We start from the raw sequence: 26,999 nt of genomic DNA on the forward strand, positions 1-26,999 counted from the left end.
TTTTTTCTGTCAATGAAGAAGGTTATATAACAAGGTCTCGAAAGCTCAAACGAACATTTCCCCAAAACTATTTAAAAAAACTATTTTTAAGGTATATCCGGCCTCCAAAAACGATTATCGAAACAGAAAATAATTTTTCATCCCTTCATGGCCTCTCACCCTCTCACCGTGTGAAGTTCAAATTCACCGTGCGTGGATATTTCGTCAAATCACTCAGGCACGGTCGGACAGCCAACAAATCGAGTAATTCTTCTGTTCCTGCTGTGGTTAAACGATATCAATTATGTCCTGTTTTTCCACATTTCTACAAATTTGAGGAAAATTACAATCATCCGAAGGACGGCGATTTATTTTCAGTTCATTCGCCATTCATTTGAGATGATTTGGAGATGAGTAGTTAGTCAGATGCCAAATCTGGTAGACCAGAGTTTAGGAGGTGAATCACTGAGGAGGAATGGCCATGATGACATAAACATATCCAGATGATTTAGACATCTAACGGTGTTCGTTAAGGTCGTGACTCGTATTCTTGAGCAATATCTTACAAGAATTGATGGTTAGAGAATTCTCAAAGGCGTTATAGGGTGATTGATAACTAAACGAATTATCATATGAGTTAAAGAAATTTACAATTTTTGTCTTTGGTTTGTTTGAAGCCATGGGTAAAGGATGAATAAGTATATGATTACATTTTCACCAATACATTTCTCACAGTGAGGGGAGGACCACAGCTATATTGTTGAACATTCGAAGTGGTCTATACAACTAAGACCTTTATGTAAGATTAGACATCTTGCCATAACATCAAATAATAGGTTCAAACAAGTTTATAAGATTGGCAGCATTATAATGTTTGATACATAGGAATTATTTTAAAATAATCTACTCAAAAGTTAAATACTTATGTACCACAATGTTTCCTTCTTCTATATTACAGGTGTAAATGCATGAATGGTGGGACCTGTTCTGATTTGAATGGCACGTCCTGTACCTGTCCAGCAGGCTTGACCGGTGAGAGGTGTGGAGATCCTTGTCCTCCAGGATTCTACGGCGAAGGGTGCCTTCAGCGATGTACCTGTCAACACAACGGGAAATGCAACCCAACTAATGGGTCTTGTACCTGCAGCCCAGGATGGATGGGAGAGGAATGTTTGCAGATGTGCCCTTGGGGTTGGTACGGTGAGGGCTGTGTTACTGAATGCATATGCGACAATGGAGCAGGGTGCAGCAACGTGGACGGGTCTTGTTTCTGTAGGTCTGGATGGAAAGGTCGGCAGTGTGACATTGCCTGCGAGCCAGGACGGTACGGTCCTGGTTGCAAAAGATCCTGTAGGTGTCAACACGGTGGAAGATGTGACCATCAGACTGGTCAGTGTTACTGTACTTCAGGCTGGACAGGACGATTCTGCCATCTTACGTGTCCAGAGGGATATTATGGCGAAGAATGTGGCAATAAGTGTCGCTGTCAGAATGGGGAGTGTGACCACATCACAGGGGAGTGCACTTGCTTTGGAGGATGGAGAGGAGAGCGTTGTGAAGTGCCATGCTCAGAAGGTTACTACGGAAGGGATTGTAGAAGTAGCTGTTTGTGTTTGAATGGAGGAAGTTGCAACTCAGTGGACGGAACATGCGAATGCTTACCTGGTTGGGTGGGTGAGACTTGTAACCAGGTTTGTGAAGAAGGTTTCCACGGACATGCATGCAGGATGACATGCTCATGCGAACACGATGCACGGTGTAACCACGTAACCGGAGAATGTGGATGTCCATCAGGGTTGACCGGTCCTGGATGCAACATGACTTGTTCTGCAGGAACTTTCGGCCACGAGTGCAGTCAAGAATGCGAGTGTCTGCACGCAACCGGTTGTGATCCAAAGTATGGCACTTGCCAGTGCGAACCTGGCTGGACTGGAAAATGGTGTCAGTATCCATGTGAGAAAGGACGATATGGTGATGGCTGTTTAGAGGTTTGTCAGTGTCAAAATGGAGCTGCTTGTGACTCAGTGAATGGCTCTTGTTCGTGTCTTGAAGGATTTCACGGGGAGTTTTGTGACAGGATCTGCCCCGATGGCACATTTGGACAATCTTGTGCAGACGAATGTTCGTGTTTAAATGGTGCGTCGTGTCATCATGTCAGTGGTTCCTGCACTTGCTTACCGGGATACGTCGGCAGTGACTGTGAGTTCCAATGCAATTCGAGATTCTTCGGACAAGGGTGCATGACGGAGTGCTCGTGCAAGAATGGTGCAAAATGTGACCATGTGAACGGTTTCTGCAGTTGTACATCGGGATGGTTTGGAGAACATTGTGATGCACCCTGTCCAGACGGACGGTTTGGAATAGGTTGCATAGAGGAATGCAGGTGCACAAATGGTGCCACATGTCTTTCCGGAGATGGTACATGTATTTGCAGTCCGGGTTGGACGGGTGTCCAATGTAGTGAACAATGTCCTTTGAAAACATTTGGAGTGTTTTGCTCAGAGAGTTGCAGGTGTGAACATGATGGGGCATGTGATCCGGTCAACGGATCTTGTAAATGTCAACCGGGTTGGACTGGAAAGTACTGTGAAGAATCATGCCCAATTGGCTATTATGGTATGAACTGCAAAGAAGCCTGTTCTTGCTTCAACGAAGCAACATGCGACTCTATCTCAGGACATTGCGTTTGTTCTGCAGGATGGACAGGATTAAACTGCAATGAAACATGTCCAGAAGGATATTATGGGTTGAACTGTTTAAATGTTTGCACTTGTGAAAATGGAGGTGACTGTGACCCTATTCTCGGTTGTGTGTGTAAATCCGGGTGGCAAGGGCAACAGTGCAATGAGCCCTGTGTGGAAGGTACCTTTGGAGTCAATTGCCAGGAGATGTGTGACTGCCAAAATGGTGGACATTGTCATCATGTTATCGGATGCGTATGTCCTCCTGGTTGGATCGGTAGTCGGTGCGACAATAGATGCCCTGTCGGGTCATATGGGACAGACTGTTCTCAGAAATGTAATTGTGGAGAGAATGGTGAATGTCACCCAGAATTTGGATGTGTTTGTGAGTCTGGATGGTTGGGCCGGGATTGCAAGGACAAGTGTCCAGAGGGCTTCTTTGGGGATCAGTGTGAGGAGAGATGCACCTGTCATAACAACGCCACGTGCCATCACGTTTCTGGATGCAAGTGTCCAGATGGCTGGACAGGAACATTCTGCAACGAGTCCTGCACAGAAGGTTTATTTGGCAAAGATTGCCTTGAGGAGTGTAGATGCCACCATGGGACATGCGACCCTGTGGTAGGATGTCTTTGTAAACACGGTTGGCAGGGGCAACACTGCAACGTAACCTGTTCGAGTGGATGGCATGGACCGGGTTGTACGCGGAAGTGCCCGAGTTGCCAACATGGCGGTGTTTGTCATCACGTGACGGGGAGCTGTGTCTGCTCACCTGGATATATTGGAAAGAGGTAAGTTTGACCAAAATATTTACGTCTGGCTGATATTGAGAGGCACTCCTTATCGTATGAAAACAAATAGTTTAATAACAGTCTGCAATTATCTTCTTAGAGCAAAATATGTCGTTTATGGGGACTTTCGGTTTCATTATGACTTGTTAGGATATGTTTGCATCCTGTTTTGACTGCATTTTACAAGGATAAAATAACTATACATTTTTCATTGTTAACATTATTAATGGGGGAAGCCTTCTTGCCACAATAGAAGACCTTGAGGTTCCGAAGTGACCAGGCCGCTATACACGTAAAGAAAATGGTTATACCATCCTTCTTAGTTGCTTTGATAAGAACTATATTCTGGCAATGTTGCTCCTAATCAAATGAACGGGTATTCTAAATTAAGGCATGGGTGCAAGGGTACCTTCTTTCTAATACGAGCAAAAGATGCTGACCAACAAGTGTGTTTTGAAGTTTAGCCCAAAGCCACTGAAATTATTTTGGTCCTAACGTTTAGAGGTGGACAACCTGATTTGAAGGGTCTGCATGAGAAAGACCGATGGAGACATCTTGGGGGTAATATTTCAACATCGATAATGTCTGGCGTGATGTTGTTTTCCTGTTGATCGGAACATGAACCTTCAAACTTCCTATAGACCTACTCCCTTGTGTACCAGCACGGGTTGTTGAGAGACTGGTACCCTTATGGACAGTTCAGTGCTATCAATGTGGCTAGCCTGAGATAGTGTGCCTAACGGTGTCGTTACAAAATCTTTGTAGAACACAAACAAAGATGATATTACAAGGTGTTACTGCTTTTACAAAGACTATTTCACATATTAAAGAAAAAACATTATCGTTGGCTGTCCGTGCCCCCAAAATGTAAATTTAAATAAATCACAGCAGTTACAGCCAAGACTTTGAGTTTAAAACACAAAATTGCATAAAGGAACCTTGGAGATAAAAACATTCACACCCTTTAGACCCTCTTGTTTCGTCTGGAATAAACATTTTATGTTATTACGCAGGTTATTTTCATTCTTTACTTTTTTGTTGACTGAGCTTCTGTTTTGAATCATATTGTTTTCAGGGGGGCTTTCTTAAATGTGAATTATATTTTTTCTCAACATTCATATTTTTCTTGCGGTCTGACCTAAATTAGATTTCAAGGAAGCGATGAGTGGCATTTATGTGTGAAATGTTTTACTTTAATCACCTGAATGATTTAACAGAAACAAAGTCTAGACTCGACATCCTCTCAAAGTTTCCCAAATGGATTCATCCACGATTTTACCCAACTTTCTCTCCTCGTAAATCATAAAATAAAACGAAGGGCAATGTATCATATTTCATCATGACATATCAAGAACTGCTTTATTTCAAACAGCCATGATTATGATTACTTCTTTCTTGCCACAACTTACTAAATAGGGAATGTATTTCTTTCTTAAGTTGGCCATTAATGACGGTTGATGGTTGATGAACACAATTAGCCAAAGTTTAGCTCTTTTATCGCCAGACTTTTGTTCTCACCTTGTTTTTATTTATAAATCACAAATAGCAATGCATATCGATGGAAAATCGTTGGGTCCTTTACATTTATTTATAATTCTTAATTCCCTTTGGTTTTGTCTTCTTTTTTTCCTTCTAATTACAGATGTCAGAAGTCATGTCCGAGAGGTTACTTTGGTTCAGGCTGTAAACATCAATGTGAATGTGGTTTAGATGGAAATTGTGAACCAGCTACAGGTGCATGTATAGGTAAGTTCTTTTCTTTCCTTTAATGCAACAAACTTTCACTTGCAATTTTTTTCAGTGCGTCACATATTAATATGTTTATAGCAGAGGCCTACTTAGAGGAAACACAAGTGTGACTGTGTGAGACTGATTCGCTGTCTTCACCTAATCAAAGTTTGCCTTCAGAAAACTCTTGTATGGGATCTAGACAATCTAGTGCATGCTAATTAAAATCCCGTTCCCCTTTAACCTCATATTTCATCCACATCCACACGGTGTTCAAGTTAGTTAACATTCCAATTTCCCCTGGCTATGAGCTTGTTCGGGAAGGGGTGCAGGTTGCCTTTTTACTAAACAAAAAAAACCAAACCGCCAACAGCGATGGAAACCCAACTTCAAGGGTGAAAGAACGGTTTCCCCCAACCTCAGGCAATGTGCTGAAATTAGGTTTTAAAGAGCTTATCTACTTCCTACATAATTCTACGACATATAAACCTTAGAACTGTCAAACAATTATGGTTTCAATTTTTATTTTTTCTGTTATTAACGAGCATGAGCATTTATAGATTTTTGTCACCACCCAAACAAAAAAAGACTGAAGGCACATTTGTATACCCTTGAGCTGACTCAGATTGAGCATGAAATAAAGATCAAACATTACCTCTTTATTGATATCAGTTTTGACCACCTGTCACTCTTTACATGTAGGATGATATCCCGTATCATAATGTCTCTATGACCACGCAGCAATAACGATACGAATGATGGTGATGATAATGATACTAATAATGAAAACAAAGTTAATTTCTATATCGCACATCACCATCAATGGAGTCGCTATGTAAACGTGCCTCGGAACGACTTCTATTTCTTGAAATGTTAAATAAATGTTTTTACTGTTCCTTTTCCTTTCTTTGTAGACAACTTTGAAGTGAACCTAACTGAGAGGGGTAGCGGTAACATTCAAAGGCAGGAGCTTCGAGACACGATGCCAACTCCCTTCTTTATGTACGCAATCATCGCTGGGGGCGCTCTTGCACTCCTAGTTCTCATCGTTTTCACTCTGGTTGCATCTCACCGGTTCCGCTTTGTTCACCGTGGCACATATGAGTAAGATAATAATTAATCTTTCTCATTTTACGGGATTTTAAAATAAAGAAATGATTGCTCGTATTCATAAAAGCGTTCTCATTTTAGTCTCGGTCTGAAGCCTTGAACCCTTACTAAGCCGGTAGAGTTACGGGGATTGATGGGGCGAAATCAGACCCCCCCCCCCCCCCTAGGAAGGAAATAGATCTTTTCGGCATTAAAGGTACTATGTCCCATTTGCAGGCCAAAAAATGAAAAAGATAAATTCCAACTGCATTTAAAAGATAATACTAATTTAGAACTTTCCTAAAAAAGGTGGGGCTTGAAAATTCTTCAAGTGGGAAAATAACGACTATTAGTTGTCAAATCGACTTTAGGGCTATAGAGCCCAAAAGTAATAGTCTTGACTTTCAGACAATTGTACCGAATGGTCATACGTTTTACGCTGCGCAAAGATTGAATCAGTTTAATCTTGGCCATCACAAGAAGTGGGTTATTGATGTAGACAAATGCTCATGTACCCTTTACAACTCTTTTCATGTATGTTATTACCAAAGAAGAAAAAAAAAGCCAGTCAGTCACTCAATAGTGTCTGACAGTGAAGTCTAGCAAGTAAACGGGTTTCCTTGCATAATTTGAATATGAGGACACTGCTAACGTTTAAATTTCACAGATAGGACATACATGACATATTCATAATTCCTGCAAAGTTCTACAGAATTTGAGGTTGGCTGCAAAAGGGACATAGTACCTTTAAGCATAAGTTTCAACTTTTCATTTCTTAAATTTACCATAATGCTGACCCTAAATTACCAAACAAAATCCATGTCACTATGAAATCAAAGTACCTTCATTGCATGTTTTGATTTATTTCGTTTAATCATTTTGCTACAGTAGACAGAGTTTCTTTGGAAAGAGGTTGGCATTTGACGCGTCAGAAAATAACGGATTTATTTTTGCCAGGTTTAACTCTTTCTGCGTTTTTCTCGAATTGTCTTTAACGATCTTCTTGAATACCCCTAAAATGTTTCCACATGGCATCCGCTACTTAATATTGTCATTCACACCTCCCCCTTCCACTGACATGACAAAAGTCGGGAGGGAAACAGATATATTCGTCATCAAGTATAAACGAGAGATAGGAAAGGGATTCGTGTATGAGTTTCGAGATAATATGGAAATCGTTTATAAACCGGTATTATTTCTCCAATCAGATTTATGCTAAATCAGCCTGGACACAGATGTTTGTAATTCCAGATTACAAGTCATGTGCCTTCATATGAAAAACTGAACTGTGTCAATGACATTTCAGAAATGGGAAAGATAGTCCAATCATAGACTACATTTTGGGGAATGTTGGGGTGACTTTGATCATTTTTCTTTTAACTAGTCTTTCCTTGATCATATCTAATCTTTCACGCAACATTTCAAATGTCATTGTTGTTGCTATTGTTGTTGTTCTTCTTCTCCTCCTTTTTCTTGTTCCTCACTAACGTATTTAGTTTATTTTAAAGTTTATTTTATTGTTTTCATTTTCAATTAGAACTGGTGAACGTCTAGAAGATCTACTTGCAGGTGATATGAAGAACCTAGATTTGAACAGAAACAGGACGAAGACAAATGGTAAGGAGCCTCAGAAGAACATGAAAATGAAAAAAAGAAAAATATCGCTATTACCTCTACCATCTCACTATACCACCATCACCACGACAACCATCAATGCCATGTATCTCTACCACCACCAAAAACCACCTCTATCACCCCCTCTAATATATACCTCCTTCACAGCCACCCCTACTACTTCTTCGTTCCTATTACTTTTTATCGTTCGCCTGATTTCCTGTAGGCTGAGAAAAAAATTGTACTTAATTCAGTACAAGCAGAAAAGTTTTCTCTCGTACCTTATTAGTAATAAATTGTTCTCTTCTCGTATTTGTTAACCCTCCACTATTACTTCTAATGTGTATTGCTCGCAGTGGCGTACGCAGGATTTTTTCAAGGGGGGGGGGGGGGTTTAATATTTTGAAATCGGGCCAAAAATTTCGCAACGACTCAGCCCGCCGCTGAATAAGTGTGGAGGGGAGGGGGGGGGGGGTAAAGAGGACACTTTTTTTTTTTCTTTTTTTTTTTTTTGGTCTCGAAATTTGGAAATTTGACATTTTGCTTCGTATTTTGCTTCGTTTTTTTTTTTTTTTTTTTTTTTAAATCCACAAAGGGGGGGGGGGGGGTTGCTAAAAAATACACACATAATACACACATAAAAAAATATCAAGGATGGGGTTTTAACCCCCCCCCCCCCCCCCCCTGCGTACGCGCCTGATTGCTCGTAGGTAAACCAAATACTGATGTCTTTTATATGATTTTTCATCTACTTTCAGGTGCGTTAGCAACAAGAGTAGCAGAGGAGAGACGGCGTAGCATGGCCTCGTTATTATCATCTTCGGACAAAACACATTCTCGAACCTCCTCATCACTCTTCAACTTCCAGTTCGGCAAGTGCGTAGAGGAAGATTATGACGTCAGGAGAAGCACAGCAAACAGTCTAAACCGAAAACCCATCCCCTTTCCTCGAGATCCGAGCAAAATACGCACCATCCTGTCGCTAGCACCAAACAGAACATCATCGGATGTTTCGAAATCGGTGGCAGACTTTTTAAGATCGTCGGGTGTCGATTTAAGAATACCCATTGACGATGTCGTTGATGTCGAAGGGACAGACGATGTCGGTGTCGAAGAGAAAGATGATATCAACAAGACGCAGTTAACTGTCAAAGACACTACTCAGTCAGAAAAAGTTGAGCAAATGTCGGTAGATGTCACGCAAACTAACATTGTTCCTACAGCACCTCCTGATGTGACTTTGGAGAGTGGGGAGGTTGCATCATGAATAACCAACCATCTTGCATTCTGCTATAAAAGAAAGCAGATTTTAAGATTTTAAGGTGCAGCAAATGCACAAGGCGGAGTTTACAATTACAAATAAGGATGCCTTTGTCGCATCGCAAGCGTTTTATACTCGAGTTGTCGAATAGGCCTGCTCCGTTCTAAGATGTTGCTATGAATGGTCAGTCAGTCAGTTAGTTTGAGTAACGTACATATGCCGCTTATGTAGGACGTGTCCAGAGTCGTCACGAAGAGGAAGCCAGGAATCGACAACAGTTTTTTTCTCCTATGAGCATGAATTAGGGAATCCTATCGGCTGAGACTTAAAACGTCTTTTAACAGCCAGCATTTAGGTCTCCGATATTTAATTTGAAATGTATCCCACCAAGTGGGGCACGTTGGTGAAGGCTCTTGGCACTCAGACGGGAGGTCTTGGGTTCGATCCTGCTCGGTGCTTACATATTTGGACAAGGTGTTTTGCTTAAATTAATTTATCGCACTCCACTCAGGTGTATACATAGTAATGCTGGGGTAATGATATTTGCAGCTTCCATAAAAAGCGCATTATCAATACTGACGTGGCTTCCCTTGGTAAATAAGACCCAATTGATATTAATTGTATTTATATACATATGCTGTGGTCTTGCAGGCATGACCGATATGATCCTCAATCAAGAGAGATAAGGGAAATGTCGCAAATGAAAGGAGGAATATGGGTATGGTGTGCTCATGAATTATATAGTTATGCAGGTATTACTAATATTTGCAGAAATTAATATGGCAATAAATGTGAGAATGATTTGAAATATGATTGAAAAACAGTTAAGAGTGAAGACTAAAACGTAACATAAGACTTAACCTTGTAACTACAGATTTTGTCCCAGTTGCAAATAATGCATCCGATTCAGAAAAAAATGAGCCTTGATAAATTCATTCTATCGATTTCCTTCATATAAATTGGGCTAAACGTTGCATTACAAACAATTGGATAGATATCGGGTATTAACGTCTAGTGTAATGACAAAATTGAATATGTGTTCATGTACTGGAATATTATGGATGAACAAGACTTGAATATGCATGAACGTGAATGTTATATTGATATAAATGTAATCTCCAAATCTGTGTCCATTTTGAAGATCAGTGTACATTGACTATAAAATATCGTCATATGGAATTCAAATGTTTATGAACTGCCGATAGTTTTTTTTTAATTTGAATATTTGTTGTTTGGAGTATTCTATATTCTATGTTATGTAAGGGTATGAAAACTATGTGCAATTTATTTTTACTCGAGTATAGAATAAGATCGTCGTCAATTCATGAAATAAAAAATAAAAAATCTTACACGTGGATGTTTTTTATGATAGCATAGCCGTTAAATCATGGTCGCTGAGCATAATTTCACAAGTGTGGTAATTCTCAGTTAGTTCAATATTTTAATAATTAATTCAAAAATATAACAAACTATACCTGTATGTTAGAAATGCAGCATGATTATTGTACATAAATAAGAAGGACAAGGTCAAACAGTAATTGTACATAGATTGCAAATGTTCTTCAAAAGAAAACTTTTATTGTAATTTTGTTTTATACTGTAAATACAATTTTATTTAACAATGATTAAATTCTATATAGCCTGTTTCTTATAAAAGAAGTTTGTCTTTGTCTCCTTGTGTGCATTCCAATCAAACAAAAGTCGTCACAATTTCTTTTTCTCTTTTTCAAATTCATCCATTTCGCATTGTGTTTGAAATCATACAGATGCAAAACATATAAAACTCATACTTTGATGACAATTTTCAATTACCAAGTAAACTATAATGTACAGAAATTACTGATAAAGTTGAGGAAAGCAACATGATTTACGTATATACCTGAGCATCAACACTTAAAGACTGCGTAAATGACACGAACAGTACAGCAATATCTAATTACCGCCCTTCTTCACCTTTATACGGAAAATATAAAATATAAACAAAATATTTACAAGCATCTTTGTGATAAGCCTGATATCTGCACTTTCTCGTAGATAGACACATCATGTTTACCACATGCTATTCTACAAAATGGCAATAGTATAAAAAAGACATTTACTAGCTTGGAGATATGGATGTACAGTGCGTCCCAGAAAAAACAAAACCGAGAATTATCGATGTTTAATTATAACTTAATCACAATTATTATTGATAAATGACACATGTTTCGAAAGCTTAGATCCTCCTCTTTCATTTGATGCAACTCATATAATGCATATTTCACGCATGAGTGGTAAAAATGAATTTGAAGAGAGGAAACCAAAAAGTTATTTGGCGGACGGTTTCTGAATTTCAAAGAAAAAATCACATTTCTAGAAAGTAGAGTTTTTGCCCTTTCATATGACCCCTTAGTCAGGAAAAATGAGCTAGGAATAACAAAGTTCTATTTGTTTAAAGTAGTGCTTGCATTTCCATAATTTCATTAAACGAATTCGTTTTCACTGGCTGCCTGCCGTAGCAACCAACGGAATTAACAAAAGACTTAACTCCGTTTCCTTGATATTGATATTTCACATATTGGGGAGGGGCAAGTGCCCCCTGAAGCTACACCAAAGGTGTTGGAAATAACTCAAGTTTTTTTCATAATAACTGATATTTTTCGAGGAGGGCTGTAACAGATATCTGCCTCACCCATCCCTATAAAAGCAAAGAACAACAAATAAAGAACTCGGTAATGATATCAAACCTTCCGAGCTGACATTGCAATGATATTGAGCACTTTGTGCTTGCTATATATATATGAACATAATAACAACGAAAACAACAATGATAGAATGGTAGGATGGGTTATCGTATCACGTTGAAAACAAGCCAACTAAATGTATTAACATTCCTTTGGTATGAACCTTGCAATCATCTAATGGACTGCAACTAACTAAACAGACAGTTTTCATCATGATTATTATACAAATTATACAAGATATTATTAAGTAGCAAAGCATTGTTGCATGGATTATCCCGCTGCAGAGTTATTGTAATCGCCTAGAGGGCGAGACAATCATACGGATTGAAAAACAGTGTTTTCTCTCATCGCTTACAGTGCATGAAAATAAGAAGGGCACATTTCCACAGGGAATCTTTTGGTCCAATGTGGATCGAATTTGTTAAAAGCATAAGAGAGCAAAATGGAGCTACAAACGATTTGGCATTATTTTCATATTTTTTAAATATATGCTTAAAGCAGCCACACACAATGACTCGCAGGATATTATAAGCTGGATTCCCGCTCGACAATGTCATTCTCTGGCATACGAACGCTGATGACCTCGACGCTTCCTTCCAAGTACTGCTGTCGTGTCTCTCCCGTATCACCATTCGATGTTGACTTCCAATCCGACTGCGATCCCGGTTTGTCTGAATAGTAAGAAAACGAGACAGCTTTAACGCTGGTTGTGTGAATGTAGATTAATAATAATAATAATAATAATAGCTAGTTCTTATATAGCGCTTTTCAGGACCGGAGGCCCTCTCAAAGCGCTTTACAGATGTATATATTATTACCCCGGTCATAGGATTCAGGCTTACCCGCACACAATGTATGCTCATTCTCCACTCCCTGGGGAGCATTCCAGCCAGGCGTCTTTTTTTACAAGCGCACACTTGCTAATCTAACCACATTAGCTTTCGCATCCTACCGGGTACCCATTTAACACCTGGGTGGAGAGTGGCAAATGTAGATCAATGTCTTGCCAAAGGACATTAGTGCCGCGGTGGGACTTGAACCGCGAACCTTGTGATCCACAGTCCGGTGACATATCCACTCGTCCACGACACCTCTAGGAAAAATGTTCAGAGTATACTCAATGATGATCATTGAGTATTTTTTTTTGGGGGGGGGGGGTATGTTTGTTGAATTAAGCGAGCGAGCACATTTTGAATGGTTTATAGTTTACTTAATTGACATCCTCTGATGATGTAGCGTCATCCAACGTGTATACATTTATGATTAAACATTACTAACAAAACACCTAGCTGAAAAAAAAGATGATGGTTACCCAAATAAAATGTCATTTCAAGCTTTTCTGCAACCTCTACCCACCCTCTACCACCACTTACGCCGGTTTAGATGTGCAAGAGCTTTTCACCGCCCCATAGAAGACATTCTATCACTCAATCAATTTTGGCGGCAGCCATTCACAATAAATATTTCAGCATGTTACGGAATGCAACCAAATTAAACTGATCTTTATGATTAAAAAGAAAAGAAGAAGAAGAAGAAGAAGAAAGAAAAAAAACCTTTAAATGTAAAGATTTAAAATACATGTACTTCTAATTCTCAAACGCAGATGGCGCTAATGCACTCATTTGATATCCTCACATCCATCCGCATTATCAGAAATAAGGGTGTAGCTATATTAGTGTACACTGAACGAGGGAATCGTTTCTTTCAAATAACTAACCTAATAAGTTTTGATTGATTACGTCTAGTTTATCACCATTAATGTCTACCCGATGAGAACGACCATCAGTGGCTTTTGGAACACTGAATATGAGGAAGAAAGAAAATATGTATTAGATAATAATGCTTTCACTTGTAACTGATCTCATACCAAATAGAATAAGGTGCTTTTAAAATTAATTAACAGCTAAACTGCTTCCCTGTCGGCTTGATGCAATATCTAAATCTGAACCGCTAACCTGGAAGCTTTCGCATGTAAATGTGTCCAATGTGTGCTTCTACTATGAGCAAAAAGGGAATAAGTCCAAATGATAAAAATAACACCCTTCAACCTATTTGATAACAGCTATTGTTTTCTCATTCTTTACTTCGTATTACTTTCATGATTCTCGATTTCCCAACTTCAGCCCCTGGACCAAACACTGTACCTATACTTAAATCTAACCCCAATCCTTAACCTAACATGAAAACCATTTTCAACCCTAACTCTCTATTTTTAGCAAAATAAACCCGGTGCAAATGTTTGATACCACACCTGTTAATTGCTTGTGGTGGTCGGTGCTTTACCCGTCGAATGACGTAGGCAATTACTGCAACAACAACAAATATCACTATAGCACTCCCAACAGTGACACCAGTGATCACTCCTAACTGGTCTTGTTTGGAACTTGGCTCTTTGGTCTCAACAGCAGCAACGTAGAGGTCTGCCAAATACAGAAGAAGGTAATGAGAGACAGACGCGTAGCCAGGGGGGGGGGGGGATGGGGGCGGTCGCCCCCCCCCCCCCCCCCCAACAAAACGCCGGCCAAAAAAAGAGAGAGAGAGAGAGAGAAAAAAAAGAAAGGAAGAGGAAGTAGGAAGAAAAAAGGATTAAGAGTCGAGAACGGTACAACGGATCGCTTTCTTTCTATAGTAATCTAATGACACGTCAAAGCTTTCGCGCTTCGCAAAAGGAGGGGGAAAACTCCCCCCCCCCCCCCCCTCCCTGCACCCACCCCCTAGGGAGCGCGCTATGCGAGCTTGGTCAGTGATTCGCACGCTTTGCGTGCTCACTACCGCCCCGCCCCCCCCCCCCCCTCCTAAAATAAAATCCTGGCTACGCGCTTGATGAGAGGAAAGAAGTAGAGGAAGTACAAAATATTGGTGTAGTGGCACACTTTCGCCAAGGGCCTGACTATCAAGTTTCCATTAAATATACTTTTGGAAGTAAACGAGGCGAGGGAGCAAACCATTGGAATAGAAGTACGATGATATTGTTAAGTATTTCGTAGTTATGGTACTAGAAAGGATATGTAGATGGAATATTACACCCAGCTGCCCGATTATGATGTTAAGATGAATCCAGATTGGCAAATACAGAATCCAATGACATGGTGACACGTTCCGTAATTCTGGCACAAGCATGTTTCTTGACAATCTTGGCCATAGAAACCTTGAACACACCTTTCATCGCATATGGCTCCGATCCATCCAGGTTCACAAGTACATGAACCATCGATGTGATCGCATGTACCATCATTCTGGCATTGGCATATTTAATGACATCCATGACCAAAGAATCCTTCTCTGCATCTCTCATTACAAAGCTGTCCAGTCCAACCCGGAGAACAAGAACAAGACCCATCAATGTTACTGCAACTTCCACCATTTGCACATCGACACTGTTGTAAACAACCAGATCCGAAAAGTCCTAAAGGGCACGCTTGTTCACAGAACTCCCCGATCCATCCAGGTCCGCAAAGGCAGGACCCATCTAGATTATCACATGTGGCACCATTCTGGCACTGACAGCGCTCATGGCAGTCTTGTCCATAGAAGTTTTCGTTGCAGGGCTCAGCACAAGTGACACCTTGCCATCCTGGAGCACAGGAACAAGCTCCACTAACATGATGACAAGTTCCTCTATTAACACACTGGTACTGTTGCAGGCATTCGTTCCCATAAGATCCTACTGGACACTTTTCAGCACACACTTCCCCAGTCCATCCAGATTTACAAGTGCATATTCCATCGATGTGATCGCATGTGCCATCATTCTGGCATTGACATAACTGTCGGCAGTCTTGTCCGAAAAATCCATCTTGGCAACGTGCACTGCATGCCACGCCAGTCCAACCTGGAAACCAATTACATGAACCATCAACATGGTTACACAATCCACCACTTGTGCAACCACAAAGAAGCTTACAAGCATTGCCGTAACGTCCCTCTGGACATCTGTTTTCACACAAATCTCCTATCCATCCTGGTTGGCATAAACAACTCCCATCGATATGGTTGCACGAAGCATTGTTTCGACAGGCGCAAACTTCCCGGCATTGTAGACCAAAGGAGCTGTCTCCACAAGGGGATTTGCAATCTAGTCCTATCCAACCAGCAGTACACGTGCATGAGCCATTTATGTGGTTGCATGTTCCTCCATTTTCACATTGGCACTGTTGTGAGCATTCAAGCCCATAGAACCCTTCTGGACATTCTTGTTCACATGTTTCTCCAATAAAACCTTTACCGCACATGCATGATCCATCCACATGAAAACAGGTGCCTCCATTTTGACATCTGCATTCCACAGTACATCCTAATCCATAGGTGTCTGTCAGGCAAACCTCAGTACACAAGTCCCCAGTCCATCCAGGTTGGCAGCTGCATGACCCGGAAACAGGGTCACATGCGCTATCGTTGAAACACTGACATTCATTCTCACAGTTCAATCCGAAGGTACCATCCGCACAGGTATCCTTACAGAATTGCCCTCGCCAGCCAGCCAGGCATGAACAAGTGCCGTCGACATGATTGCATTCAGCTCCATTTTCACACAAGCATCGATATTCACGGTTCATTCCGTATAAACCTTGTGGACATCTTTCATCGCAGAGATCACCCGTCCACCCAGGACTGCAATCGCAGTGACCATCCTTACGATGGCAATGTGTTCCGTTCTGGCACAGGCAATCCGTCCGACAACCTTCGCCAAAGAAGTTATCTGGACACATCTCAGAACATGTCTCTCCAATCCAGCCTGGTGCACAAAAGCATGAACCACTGGTGTGGCTACAATTCGCACCGTTAACGCAAGAACACACATCTCTGCAGTCAAGTCCGTAATACCCCTCCTGACATCCAACATCACAGACTTCCCCCATCCAACCTGATGAACAAGTGCAGGTTCCATCTGTCTGATTACAGTGTGCTCCGTTTTGACATAGGCATTCCTGTGAACACCCAGTTCCGAACGTACCAAGAGGGCATGGTTGGTCACATCTTTGTCCTGTCCAGCCTCGTTCACACGCACAAGAACCATCAGACTGGCATGGTGACCCGTCTGGACAAAGACATTCTTTATCACATAGTGTGCCGGAGAAACCGTTGCGACACGTACAAGAGCCATCTACAGGATCACAAAGAGCAATTTTCGCACAACGGCATCTGAAAGACAAAATAATGTAAAGTTGATCAAACTGTTTGATTCATGCTAACCTCTATAAATGTTAAAATCTAGTGTTTTAATTATTCGCGCAATTACCAGTGATATAGCTTCCATGGTGGTTATTAAACTGAAATCGGAATAATTAGAAAAATTAAGTAATCATTAAATGATCCACTTTCAGTATAGAGTAGAGTCGGGGTAGAAACACAATTATTGTCAGCTAGAGCTTGATAGTCCTACCTAAATTGCCTATACCCTGTGGTTTGTTTCCATGAAAAAAGAGATTTGTTAAATCCGATCGCATGCTGACCGATGCTTGGACTATCTGGCGGCTGGGATACAAATGGGGACCCGTAGATTCGAGTAATGGGTAATAAAAAAGGGTATTTGACAACTGGAAGGAATCGAGGAAGTTAAAAAGCTCTCCTGATAATAGGTTCATGGTAATGAATAAAGATCCGTAATGATTGATTATGTTCATATTAATTAGATAAGTTACCTTTGTTGACAACCCACTCCGTAGCGGTGATTAGAACACGGTTGATCACATGACTTGCCATTCCAACCAGCAGTACAGGTACAAGCACCTGACCAACGATTACATGTGGCGCCATTCTGACAGGTACAGGTCTGGGAAGTGGAATCATACACAATTAAGATTTTGATTAGATTATGATGATAATCCATCAGTCGGCCATGTGTACAGTGTTGAAATCTATGACATTAAACTGATTTGTAATGCATGAAATGGACTAAGTACGGTTCGTATTTCCAGTCACTATAAACAATAGAAGGTAATCTCCGTTGTCAAATCAGCATTCACTTTAAAACCGTTAATTTGATTTGATGTGATTTGATTTATACGGATTTGACGGTTTACCCTTTAACCAATATTGTCATACATAATTTTACTAAATTATTCTGGCTTTATACATGGCTGAAGAGACAGTTATATAATCAGGCTTTACAAATGATATGAGATCAGATAATGGAGAAGTATAAATGAGAAGCGCACGATAAAAAAAGGTATGATAAACAGTATCCTTTAAAGGATCCGCTTCTGCAAGCAGAACATGATGGACGAACACATTGATTTATTAAAAACATTCGTAAAGATCTTAGTATGACAAGTGAAATGAACTTAATAAAGTACTCATGATGAATGATGAATAACAATCGTTATTGCAAAGACTTTACAAACAAACAACCTTAGGCCATTTCAAAAGCTCTGTGCGTCACCTGATCATAATGTGTGAACGCGGCAATGACATTAGACGTAATCCATACATGATTTCTATACAGGCAACAAAATGGAGTAATAAATTTCACCCTTAAGTTGATTTCTTGAAAGTCTATGTGATCTTGTTAACAGGAATTAATAAGTAACTCCCGGAATGGTGGCTTACCAGTTTACAGTTTCTGCCATAGTGTTGAGCGTCGCATTCCTCCTCGCAGGTTGCCCCTTTCCAGCCCTTGTTACACGAACAGTTTCCAGTTGCTCGGTTGCATTTGCAATTTTTCTTGTTACAGGCACATGTGGTAGCACAACCAACACCCCATGTATTCTTTGGACATTCTACACAGAAAATCAAGAGAATGGTAATGTATACTATCCAAGGGCGTCCTTAGAAGTGTTGTCGTCTAGTAGATAAGTCACCCGACTGAAGATCGCAAGGTACGGGGTTCGAGTCCCGCCGCGGCACTAATGTCCTTTGGCAAGACTTTAATCTACATTTGCCACTCTCCACCCAGGTGTTAAATGGGTACCCGTTATGATGTGAAATTTAATGTGTTTGGATGAGCAAGTGGCGCCTGTAAAATGGCGACTGGCCGGAATGCTCCACAGGGAATGGATAATGTGCTTACAATGTGTGCGGGTAAGCTTGAATCCGATGACCAGGGTAATAACAAGTGCTGTGCCTAGAAACAAAGTATTAGGCGCATTATAAATGTAAGCTATTATTAATCGAGATGTTATGAGGATGAAATTAGAAACTTGTAAAGTCATCTCGTGTTACCTGCCCCCTAAAAGGAACAGTTTGAAGATCCAATGATGCAACCTGAATATTGATTTAAAAATAAGCGAGTATCGAAATAAGTAATAAGCAATTTAAGATAAAACAAAGAACGACGAAAAAATTTAATACAAATCAACTACATTTTTGCACTTACTGATTTTTTCTTACGATACAATCTTATCGATATTAAGATTGTTTATTCTGCATCCTTCTTGCAATTAAATAAATTAAAAGTTAACAGAATTTTATAATACCATTAATCAAGGGAAATGGCATATTTTCATCAAATACGTGAACATAATTCTAACTTATAATAGCAATCTAAAGAGTCGAAAGGGGAAATGGGATAAACAAATAACGAATCAAGGTTAATTAATGCTTTAAAAAAACGTTGGTTGCCTTAGATATTCCATGTGATTTGAGTGGGAAATCAATTTTAAAAGAACTTCTTGACAATGATCCAGTACTCTAGCCAAGGAAGGAAATTACCATAAACACTTTATCACTCTCCAACAATCCGACAATAGGACTGGGGTGACAAGTCAGATGTTTCCTTTCTTGGTTGTTAAACATCCGGAATTATCACCACGCAAGTTTTATAGTTTAAAATTGATTTCAATGAAAATAAACAGGTACTTGTTTGAAGATTGCCAGTAGATTCATAATGGTGGAGGTGCATATGAAAGGAAGCCAATTCCGGCCTCGGGACGGCATCTGATGGCTCATTTTTGAATAAAAAACAAATTAAAACAATTTCATGACGATACGTGACATTTTTGTTCTATAAGGAGCGGAATTTAGACAAATTATCACAGCATAGCTCCAGGTGCACGTGCTCCCCCTCCCCCTCTTGAAAAATATCGAATGGCAGAAGAGAGGGTAATAAATTTATTTTATTTTTAATTGTTGTCAAATTTATTCATTTAAAGAATGATTGTCCACGATTTTTTTAATTGTCGTTAAAAATATTCATTTTGAATTTGAATAAATTTGTTGTTGTTGTTGTTGTTTGGTATTATCGGCATTTCATTCTTTTTTAGAATATTTACGCCTTTCACTTTTTTTTTTTTACTATTTGTAAATTCGTACTCTTCTAAAATCATAGCTTTTGTTTGTTTGATAATATAATCTCAGATCCACTGGTCTATGAAAACCCCTCACCACAATTGGCACCTTCCTGCCAGACCGGCGCGGTACATTGCACAATCTTCTCGGCCATCATTGCCCTAGGCAACTCTGGTGCCGATGAGAGGATTCTGGGGTTGATCTTCAGAGTCACTTGTTTGGGGTTTACCGTCCTCTATCCCTCTTTACTCTTTCTTTCCTTTTCCCTTCTAGTATTTTTCCTTTTTTTTCTTAAACCTTATTTTTCTATCAAAGTAGGTATCAACATCTTAGAGCATTTGGTTATCGTGTGATATGTGCAAAAAAAAGGAAAAAAAGATGACATAACTTATATGAGCATAATGCATAAAGATACATCATGACTTGTATATCATTACATTTCATATATTTCCAACTAAATCAATGACTTACTTCGAGTGCACTTGCCCCTCTTTTCCAGCCAGCCAGCACAGCAACCAAGAGCTGTAATACCGTATGAATTCCTGTATAGAGACAGAGTTACTACGATTAAAACATTATTACAAATATATGTCTATCAGCAATCATTCCGGGTACCTATACCTAAAGAGAACAGTTTAAGATTTCAAAATCTAAGCAAGGGATCTTGTCATGTCGGTGCGACTTGAAAGCCCAGCGTTGTCGAGTAGTTCATAACATTGTCACTTGGTTCCACCAAGAAAAAATATTATTAAACCTCTAGAGTCATATTGGTGTTCATGTACTTTTAATACTTAAGTGGTAATTCATCATTTGAAAGGGCCGCGGAGTGACCAATTTTTCTAAATGGTAGATTTACATAATGTTACCGTTTAAGATGGCCTGGGAGAATATGACAGAGATATTTTGAATTTATTAACAGCATGCTCTCTGCCAAATGATTATTAGGAAAATCAAAGTTTCAATCAAATCGTGGGGGAAATGAAAAATTAAGAAAATAGAGCATGTGTATTTATGGTGACAGAGAAGGTTCGACAGATGGATTTAAGGAATGGGGCTATAATGAAGGGGATATAAAATTCAATTCAATTCACTTCAATTCAAATTGTATTGATTTAAATCCAAACAAATAGGATCATTCTCAATACTTTTGTTATTCATGGGATAACAGATTTTAAGATTATAGTGTAAAATAGATTGTAAGTAGAGTGCAAGAGTAAAGATAACAATAACCAGGAATGGCATAAATTAACGTACTACTAAATGTCTCTTCTGGAATATAATGCAGGGATGAAAATGATTACTCCTAATACTTTTTACAATTTGTTGTTGTTCGCCTTTTCTTTTCAAATAAAAAGGAAACAAATACAACATGATAGTAAGTCTAACAGCCTTTTCACACACGGGTAAAATTCTTTAAAGCTGATTAGTTTGTGAAAAGGCTGCTTGTATCTGTCCGAACATCGTATAAACGACGTTCACACAGGGAAAAAAATCTTTAAAGCTTTTTAAAGCTGTTGAGTTAACAGCTTTAAACTAATCAGCTCTAGATACGATGAATTTTAGCTGTGTGTGAAAAGGCTGAATATACGACAGCTCGTCCCTATTCAAAATCCAAACTCGTGGGAGACAGCGAGAACGGGATGACAATCACGGGATGCTTTTTACAATACTCAATTTCATCGAGATTAATGTTATGGTAAACAAACAATCAATGATCTACTAATTTCGTATATGGTCGTACATAGACAGAGTCACGGAGGATGTGGGGTGGGGGTGTTTAGAGAGCGAATAGAAGAAATGACACCGAGAGTAGTTTCAAAATGTAAGTGAGTAGATTTCTTCTACATCATACAACTATTGATCTTGCATGATATTCGTGACAAATATTAGTGTGTAGAATTAATTGTGTGTGTTTCAGTGTAAATGTGATTGTTTTGCGTGTTCACTAATCACACCAAATAACTCTATTTTTATTTTAGCTACGAGGAAGCAAGGTTGCACGGACAATAAAACACATGATAAATAGTATTCCCTTTTCGTTATTTTATTGAGGTATAAACTGCACACTTGCAAGTGTAGTCAGGCAATATGAATGACTCGGAATAAGAATGAAATTAATGAGAAATGAGAAATGATTGCACGGAGATTAAATGGTCATGTACTAAATGAGATGGACATGAATGAATGCAGTGAATAAATTAAGCTTACGACAAAGTAGGAATGACGTCGAAAGTTCCATGGAAATGATGACGATCGAGTGATGAACGAGGAAAGGGGCTCAGTCACGCGATGATGAAACGGAGGCTTGAAGGCGGAAACGCGACTTCGTTGGCGTGGCTGAAGAGCCGTGAAGAAACGCGATGACGACGCTGACGCTCGTGATGGTGATGATGATCATAATGATGATCTCGGGCGAGAAGAGAAGTGAAGAAGTGCGGCGCTGAAGAGGAGGCAGTGAGTCGCTCGTTGTCGGAGGCCAAAGAAGAAATGCGGACATCAAAGCCAGTGGTGATGCAGAGCAGTGATTAAGAAGCCGTCGGAAAACACATCAACAAACTACGCAGCTGCTTGGCGCTAAACAGATGCTCATCGGTAAACGCGATAAACGCCGATAATTATGATCAGTTTGAATGCGAGGGTTTGGGAATATCAAAATGCTTATGCGAAGATCGATGTATATTGGAGTCAAGCTGTTTTAAAGATTTCCCCTAGTTTGATCAGTATAAGATATTTACAATACGTGGGGTATATTTCGACCCGTGCAAGGTGCAAGCTGGACAAAGTATAACGAAAATATCTTAAATTCTTTCTTTTGATCATCAAAAGTTACCTTGAAGAAATGTTGCTAAAATCGTACTTATTGAAATCCCATTCTAAAGAGTCATTACAAGTTCAATCACCTCAATACATGTAATACGTAACTGAATCACGAGAAAGCTTTGGCAACCCCCATCTTCCCTGCGATTTTGCGCCCTTTTCCTACGGAAAACATCCGACTTTGTAGTTGAGCTGCCCCATGACGACGAACATGAAAACATTTGATCTGATAACATGGGTTCATGAACGATCAATTTCCCAATGTCATTACACTCGTCTAGTCAAAACTAAAAGAAAGAGATGAACTTCTCAGTACATTCACGTGGTCAATTATGACGTAATGTTTATTAATACATTTTGAAACAAAGAATGTTACGTCTTTCATATCAGTTTAAAAATCTGATTGAGTGTTAAAGCATACTTAGACCTATACGATATTTCCTTAAGATTTTGTTTTCTTTTTCTTCGCAATTCATTTTCCATATAGTTTTTCTTTCTCTTTAATATTTATTTTTGAATTGTTTGTTATATATTTGTAAAACTGCAAAAGAAAAAGAAAATCAAACAGAAATAAATAAATCAAATCAAATCAAATCAAATCAAATCATCATTCGGTGAATTGTTCTAACTGCATCGAAGATTCACGTCTACATCAGTATCAGCGTGATAGATGGTGATGAGCGCAGCGAAGGTGATCTGCATAATGACGGTCGAGATTAGGCCTGGACTAATGTCAAACTTTAAAATATATTATGTTCACAAATGTTTTTGAATGATAATATTGTAGGTCTAAAATACATTAAGAAGAGCATTATACTCTGGTATTGTATATAGTGCATGCTTTATCACGTTATGATGTAGGCATCTCTATTGCTCCCATATATAGGGCTATGTAAATGACAACTATAAAGATAAAAGATGTCCATAGCTTGACCGAGGCATCACCGATGTATATGGGAGTGAGCAAAATAAAGGCGGTGTCAGACACAATTTTCCCGATCCATCTTGAATTAACTAGATAATAGCTTTCTAGATAATTCACTTACGTAAGTGACAGAGAGAAATTTCTCGATAATGGAGAATTTTCTTGGTTCGTTGTAGATTTTTTTGCGGGATTTTCCCCGGGATAATTGATGACAGACAGAAAATTTTCTAGATAGCTATTTTCCAGATAATTAGACTCTGTCTGACATCGCCTTATAAGGATCCACCGATGTGAATTACTCTAAACATTTTACTGGAGTACCTCGCACAAGGCGAAGAAATATCCACATCTGTGGGTTGATGATTGATGATGAGTATACATCCTCAATAACAAAGCCAATGGAGTAGGGAGTATCGAGCCCGACCCCTCCCCTCAAAAATGGAATAAAATAGACTGGAGAAAAAAAATTAATTACTCGAATCCGAGTTCTTTCCAGTTTTTTGTTTAACTATTGGTCACAGAAACTTTCATCTTTCATGTATCTATTAAGAATAACATGAAAAATTATTCAATCGTTTAACTGTTAGTATATTATTGACACATAGGGTATTAACATACCTGTTTACTTATTATGCATACTCTTTAAACAACAAAGTTATCTCGATAACTAAAAGCTTTCCAGAGGCTTGCCCGATATAGCAACAACTAGTGTATGCAAACTGGATTATATCCATAGAGTTGTTATTATTCATAGCAGTTGAATGAAATGGCTGGTAATCAGGGGTTAAATACATTAGTACATAGGTATATTCACTCATCCTTAAAGGAAACCTAAACCCAAAGAATAAGTGTAGGTATTCTGATAAATGAGATGTATTCCTGCCCTTTGATGTACAATATTCCTTACGAAAATGTACAAGATATATATAAATGAAGATATTCCTGGCATGATGTGATGCCTTTCAGCATGATATGGGCGCAGCCATTTTCTTTAAAATGTGACGCACCTGTTGAAGTTGTACATGTATCATGCACCAAGCTTTAGTTGGAAAGAATTTTTAAATCAATAACGAAACCTTTACTTTTCAATAAAATAAAAAAAATACCTGAGATGATAGAAATTAAATTAGGTGAAAAATGAATAATAGGGGCACAATTGTAACAAAATTCATTTAAAAATAGCAGTTGACAAATCTATTTCATTTATGAGAAACCTTCACCCCAGAAGAGCACTAACTTATTTATGCAATTTGAATTCTGGCAATTATACAAAGAATAATAGCAAGTGAATGAAACGCTTCATCACCACACACGTCTGGGAAAGAAGCATCCTTAAATTTGATTACATTTGCTTGATAAACGACTTCGCATAGTACGTCACATTATCAAGAAATTGGCGATGCTCATGTCGTGCTGAGAAACTGTACTTTATTTTTGCTTTATACCTCTCTCATACACTTTGGTGGGGTATCTTGTAGATTCATGGGCAATAATATAATAAATATCTCAGAATAATTAAAGTTATTACTTGGGGTTCGGTTTCCTTTAAAGTGCCTGTTCAAAGAAAATCAGAAATATGACAAATAACGTATCACTAGAAACTGGTAAGCTAACAGATGGCCATCGTACAAGTTTTAGGTCAACTACATATCGGGTGATTTATAAAAATACAAATAAAACCACCTCCATAGCATCCGGGATATGCGAGAGATTCGCTAGAGAAATAACAATGAACCAATCCTGCCCAAGCAGACGACATCCCATAAAGAATGAATATAATTGCAATGCTATTATTTCTCAAATTATAATGAGTTTAGTGTATATAAATGTGATGGCATTTTACACCATTCAAAAAGAGATATGACCCCAATTCTGATAACTAAATTCTTTTGTTTGTAAATACACAAGATAGGGGTTAATGAACAATCAAAGAAACCACACTTTCAAATTAAAAAACCCCGCAATGATAGCATGGACGGCATTTGTTCCCTCTTGAAACGCCGAACATACCGCGGTATATGCAGCTGAAAATACAATGGCGTCTTATTTTGTTTAAAGCGACGGATTCCTTTATTTTCTTATCCTTGCATTTTTCATCAAAATAATACCATGCGCGGGATTTAGAGTGAGGCAATAGATTAAACATTTAGCCTGAGGGTAGTGAAGTAAGAGAAATAACTGAAGAGAAGATGACAAAACAGGCACTGAAAATGTATGAGATGTCATGGGACATCGTCTGCTTACAAGTGCAAATCATGTTGAACATGTGACGTCACATATCTCAGCAGCGATCGGAGAGCTTTTCAGGTGCTATGCCGGGGCTGTATAGACCATTTCGTAGTTAGCACATGGTACAAAATAATGACCCCAAATATCCACAGATCTTTTACTCATGGAGAAGTCCCACTTTGGGTATTTTAGAATAATCAATGCCAAAGTCATGTATGTGCTTCATGAATAGCTTTTGTTTGCCCTCTTGTATCATAGAATGTACCGTAGGTGCACAAATGAATAATGATTACATAACATGAGCACGTATTCATCTCGGTAGGTTTTACAATTTTATCACGGATGACCTTTATCGGCTCATGCACAGATTGTATCTACGAACTGGTCTATTTAAGCGTTTTGTAATTGAAAATAATCAGTACTTCGAATGTTTCCCAGCATTGAATTTTGATAATCTTGTCCAATCAAAGTTTCAACTTTGCAATAATGACAATAAAGTTAGTTTTTAAAATCAATGAATCTTCTTTTTAATCTCGACCGATTCATCGGTGAAATATTTAGGGTAAAAGTCGTTCAGCCACCCCACCCCCTACCACCGCCACCGCCATGGACTTTTTTTTTCAATAAACACCTCAGAAAAGAGAATGCAACCACCTTCATTGTATTTTGAGTCATTCAACATTATTGTTTATGGTGTGGAGGTTTATAAAAGCAATCGAGAAATTCCCCTTTCACAAAGTGATCTCTACACAGCAATAAAACTGAGTTTTTGCTAGGGACCATCGCCCGATAAGCCTTTTGACAAAGTACTAGAAGCATAAACCAAACGAAAATTGCCTTTTCGATATCGTTAATATCCCTGATATTATTTTCTACATAATCATTTCAACGCAAAATGCCATCTCACTCATCTCACTATTCTTTGCCGCTCGGAAA

General features: G+C 39.0%; 2 protein-coding genes across 2 annotated transcripts in view; one reads left to right on the top strand and one right to left on the bottom strand.

The window, feature by feature from the left end:
* LOC115918320 (multiple epidermal growth factor-like domains protein 6) overlaps positions 1-9,457 on the top strand; it is a 36,874-nt gene extending 27,417 nt beyond the window's left edge. The window contains exons 4-8 of the mRNA XM_030973339.1: positions 938-3,451; positions 5,094-5,197; positions 6,094-6,283; positions 7,806-7,885; positions 8,641-9,457. Coding sequence (XP_030829199.1) covers positions 938-3,451; positions 5,094-5,197; positions 6,094-6,283; positions 7,806-7,885; positions 8,641-9,149 — 3,397 coding nt within the window. The 3' untranslated portion in view covers positions 9,150-9,457. The remainder of the gene's footprint in view (positions 1-937; positions 3,452-5,093; positions 5,198-6,093; positions 6,284-7,805; positions 7,886-8,640) is intronic.
* Positions 9,458-14,912: 5,455 nt separating this feature from the next.
* LOC115919460 (multiple epidermal growth factor-like domains protein 11) lies at positions 14,913-20,246 on the bottom strand. Its single transcript, XM_030973342.1, has 5 exons — positions 20,189-20,246; positions 18,416-18,585; positions 17,509-17,639; positions 15,284-17,008; positions 14,913-15,243 (listed from the first exon to the last, which is right to left on the bottom strand). Exons 1-5 carry the CDS (start codon positions 20,244-20,246, stop codon positions 14,913-14,915), a joined length of 2,415 nt encoding a protein of 804 aa, XP_030829202.1.
* Positions 20,247-26,999: the final 6,753 nt, after the last annotated feature.

Source organism: Strongylocentrotus purpuratus, unplaced genomic scaffold (genome assembly GCF_000002235.5).
Source record: "Strongylocentrotus purpuratus isolate Spur 01 unplaced genomic scaffold, Spur_5.0 spur5_scaffold_6, whole genome shotgun sequence".
NCBI lineage: Eukaryota > Metazoa > Echinodermata > Echinoidea > Camarodonta > Strongylocentrotidae > Strongylocentrotus > Strongylocentrotus purpuratus.

Bases quoted from the DNA above. Each gene is read 5' to 3' on its own strand.
- LOC115919460 (XM_030973342.1), bottom strand. From the start codon at position 20,246: ATGGCCGAGAAGATTGTGCAATGTACCGCGCCGGTCTGGCAGGAAGGT. The intron at 17,009-17,508 runs GTAACTTATCTA...TTTGTCTTTCAG, and splicing joins GGAGTGGGTTGTCAACAAAG to ATGCCGTTGTGCGAAAATTG. The intron at 15,244-15,283 runs GTGCCCTTTAGG...TGTTTACAACAG, and splicing joins GGGGAGTTCTGTGAACAAGC to TGTCGATGTGCAAATGGTGG.